Source organism: Orcinus orca, chromosome 1 (genome assembly GCF_937001465.1).
Source record: "Orcinus orca chromosome 1, mOrcOrc1.1, whole genome shotgun sequence".
Lineage (NCBI taxonomy): Eukaryota > Metazoa > Chordata > Mammalia > Artiodactyla > Delphinidae > Orcinus > Orcinus orca.
In genome coordinates this window covers 202,817,163-202,821,456 of record NC_064559.1, presented here as the reverse complement: position 1 = coordinate 202,821,456, position 4,294 = coordinate 202,817,163, and the positions used below count along the sequence as shown (strand labels likewise).

Here is a 4,294-nt window from a genome sequence, read left to right as displayed (position 1 = left end):
TCTCATACCCACAGGTATAACTATTGGTATTGGTCAAACCCAATGAATATTCGTGGAGTGAATCAAGGAACGTGCCTTTGACTCCAATACCCCTCCTTCGTTCTTTCTCTTTCCTGAATGAATATCTGATTCAATCCATTCCTTTTGAGATAGACAAAGATCCCATCAGGATTAACCTGATGGACAGTCTGGAATCTAATCAGGTATGCTTTCTGATTGGAAGTTAGTAGTTGGAAAGAAGGAAGTTGTGATTAGAAAGGTATATAAAATCTTCCTGTACCAAAGAAGAGATGCAGAATCCAGTCACCTCCTGGATTTTCCGAGGAGTCTGAGGTCCTAGCACCACCTCGTCAATATCATCAGAGCTGGTCAGTTACATACCTCAGCTAAGGACACCCTCATCTTACCCATGATCTCTGTGTCTTGAATGGTGGCATGTAGCTTGGTATGGAAGGTTTCTTATTTCTTTTCAGATAAACTGATTTAACATTTTGGTTTTACCTCTAAGTGTAAATTTGCCTTAATCCCAAATACTTTGATTTGTGCGTTGGTTTATATTATTTCTAAATGTCTTAACCAAACAGATATTCTTTTTAATGAAAAGTATCTCTTTGGAATTTTATTTCTTGGCGTTTAAAATATTTACTTTGTGCAAATAGCATTCATTTCAGGGGCATCTCCTTCATCTTTCTCAGCCAAGTTAACTGTGGGAATTGAGGATGGAGGTTGTTCTGGACCACATGATGCTCCTATTCCCATAGTTTTGGGGCCCTAAGTGATGGTCTGAAAGTTTTCCCCCAAGAAAGATAAGGGACATTGTTAAGGTTCATGGTACACACTTACCACTGGGACATGAATTAAGCAAAGCAGTGGGTGGAAATGGATGGACTAGTGGTTGCCTTTCCTTCTCCTTGGTACTTGTGAGATACTTGTTCTGCTGCTAGTAGAGAAAGAGTTATGGCTTTGTGCCCGCTGAACCTAGAGTGGAATTGGGGAAAATTGAGGCACTTCTACCACTGTGCTAAGTCCCTCTGAAGGGTGGGGACACAATGGAGGCTTGCTCATGCTTGGCATGAAAAGGATGTCTTGTCCACAGGTTTCCTTTTGGAAAAGATCAGCATGAGTATCTGGAATCCACCCAGACTCCTGGACCTGGTGGGAATGAGCCTGCTGAGGGATGAGGCCTTGGCCTTTGCTGCTCTGAAGGATCTACCAACAGAGTTCTTCCCATCACTGTTCATGGAGGCCTTCCATGGGAGACACAGTGAGACCCTGAAGGCCATGGTGCAAGCCTGGCCCTTTGTCCGTCTACCTCTGGGAGGCCTGATGGAGATGCCTCATGTGGGGACCTTACAAGCAGTGTTGGATGGGCTTGATGTCCTGCTTGCCCAGAAGGATTGCCCCAGGTGAGTCTGCCAGGTAGGCTGGTAGGGTCCTAGACATTGTTGAAGAGACAGCTGGTGTCGTAAGAGTAGGTAGCCAAGGGATGGACCAGAGGCTTCTGATGATGCCAAGGAAGAAGCTCAGAGGCCTTGGCCATTGCTGAGCTCACTTTGGGAAATGCCTTCTGGAAGTGTGGGAGTGCCTAAGATGCAGGAGAGCCTGAAAGAACATGCCCCCACAGCCTTCTAGTGATGATTAAAGGTACTAGAAGTAGAAAACCAGAAAGAATGGAAGTGGGAAAGGAGATGGAGGAAAGAAAGGCAGAGAGGGAAGAAGAGGACAAGGCAGCAGGTGACGTCAGGAACGTGAAGTAAAAGCACACGTGGGAAGTGAGTGTTGCCTAAATTCTGAGACTGTGGTTTCATTCAGTGTGGATTTTAAACCATCACTGCCAATCTGCTGTTTCCCCCACAGGAGGTGCAAACTGCGGGTGCTGGATTTAAGGAATACTGGCCAGGACTTCTGGAGCATGTGGTCTGGATCCAATGTCCGTGTGTCCTCGAGCTCATCAATGGCACCAGTGGCTGAGGACAGGTCAAGGACAGAGCAGCCCTTGGCTCCCTTGGAGGTGTTTATAGAACTTTGCCTCAGTGAAGGGACCATGGATGAATTCTTTATCTACCTCATGCAGTGGGTGGAGAAGAGAAAAGTTTCCATACACCTGTGCTGTAAGAAGCTGAAAATTGTTACAATGTCCATGGAAAATATTATGAAGGTCCTGAGTATGGTGCAACTGGACTGTATCCAGGAGGTGCAAGTGAATTGCACCTGGCATCTCTCCACCCTGGCTGTGTTTGCTCCTCTCCTGGGCCAGATGAATAAAGTGCAGAGACTCCTTCTCTCCAACATCCACATGTCTGCACTTGAGGGGCAGGAACAGCAGCACGTTGTCCAAATTACCTCTCAGTTCCTCAGGCTGCACCACCTCCGGGATCTCCGTATGGAATCTCCCTCCTTCCTCCAAGGTCGCCTGGACCAGATGCTCAGGTGAGTGTGCACCACTGACCGAGTAACAGAGAACACAACACTAGAACGTCACGTGCATTGTTTCCTTTGTTGCTCTACCTTGAAGTGTGGCATCACATAACCACACAAATCAAGGTAGAGGGACAAAGTGCGATAGAGGCTCTGGAAAGGGACACCATGTTAGGAAGCTATAGATTGGAGGGTTCAGATGTATCAGTGTTTGTGATTTCTTTCTCAGGAAGAGATGTCTTTGTTCAGGTGACTTAAAAAAAAAAAAAAACAGGTAAGAGGGCACTGAAGAGGGGAAAGAAACTCAGACCTGAGTGTTTCTAGAGGAACTCTGCGCTCAGCCGTTTTGTGACCACAGTGAGCCTGTCTCAAATTCCCCATCTGTAAAATGTTGCTTGTGCTCCAGATTAGGTAATTAATATACGGGAAATGCATGATGCTGGTGGTAAGGAATGGGGAGCCAAAAGCAAACTAAAAAGTGGTAGGTGGTTTGCAGATGACGCAGGGATGTAACTGAGCCCCTGCAGACTGGAAACCCCAGTTGATGATGTGGGATCTTGTCCAGGTGGGTTCTCTGTGCATGTCTCCCTCCAGCCTCATCTGGCCCAGAGATATGGGCACCTGGGGCTTAAGTAGTGAGCTAAAGGCACCCTGATTGGAGAGTATTTTTTGTTTGTTTCAACTCTAAATATGAAAATTCAGTGATGCCCACTCTTGATTGAGACTGTGCTAGGCTCTCCTCTGAGCATGTTCTAGTGAATTCCACTCTTTTCGTTCATCCGCAAAAGGAAGTGCAGTATGTTGCACCCTGCTTGACTGATGAGGAGAGAGAGCTTTCAAGATTCTGTGTACTTATCTCAGCCAAACAAAGAAGATGACAGGAGTCAGGCTAAAATGAGATTAGGCCTTCTGGGTATTGATTGTTATCAGATGGTCAAAATGACCTTGGCCTTGGGTAAATCACTTATCTCCCACCTTGAGGTCACGTTCCATCCCAGTTTCCAAGACCTAATTCCTCAGTTTCTCTCCCAGGTGTCTGAAGACTCCCTTGGAGAACCTCGCAATAACTCACTGTCTGATTACAGAATCAGACTTGAAACATCTGTCCCAGTGCCTGAACATCAGTCAGCTAAAGGGCCTGGATCTGAGTGGTGTCCCACTGACTGACTTTAGTCCTGAGCTCCTCCACGTTCTGCTGGAGAAAGTTGCAGCCACGCTCCAGGAACTGGACTTAAATCTGTGTGGAATCATGGACTGTCAACTTGAGGCGATCCTGCCTGCCCTGAGCCACTGCTCCCAGCTCAGGACCTTCAGCATTTGTGGGAACCTCCTCTCCATGGCCATCATGGAGAAGCTGCTGCGTCATACTGATGGACTGCCCAGTTTAATCCTAGAGCTGTATCCTGCCCCAAAGGAGAGTTACAGCCCTCAGAGAATTCTACACCTGGGGAGACTTGCCCAGCTTCAGGCTGAGCTGATTGAGATTATGAGGAACTTAGGAAGGCCCAGGACCATCTGGATTAGCTCTAGCCCCTGTCCTCGCTGGGGTAATGAGATATTCTGTCATGAGAAGACCATTATATACTGCTGTTTTGTCCCTCCCTAGTTGGTTGCCTCTATGAAAAGCTTTCTTCTGGGCACTGGAAACTGAAACCTAGGAAATAGGTGCATTGTGAAGAGAACACAGACCTATGGTTTCAGGCATCTGCTCAACGTGAATGTGAAAAGGAAAGGTGACCCAGCAGGGGTACAAGATTGAAGGGGACTTAGGTTGTTTCCATCTCTGGGCTATTGTAAATAGAGCTGCAATGAACCTTTTGGTACATGACTCTTTTTGAACTTTGGTTTTCTCAGGGTATATGCCCAGTAGTGGGAT

General features: G+C 46.8%; 1 protein-coding gene across 1 annotated transcript; it reads left to right on the top strand.

The window, feature by feature from the left end:
* Nucleotides 1–1,119: 1,119 nt before the first annotated feature.
* On the top strand, nt 1,120–4,024 carry LOC125961221 (PRAME family member 8-like). Its single transcript, XM_049697841.1, has 3 exons — nt 1,120–1,406; nt 1,858–2,430; nt 3,451–4,024. The coding sequence occupies exons 1-3, from the start codon at nt 1,120–1,122 to the stop codon at nt 4,022–4,024; spliced, it is 1,434 nt and encodes a 477-aa protein (XP_049553798.1).
* The last annotated feature ends 270 nt before the right edge of the window (nt 4,025–4,294 follow it).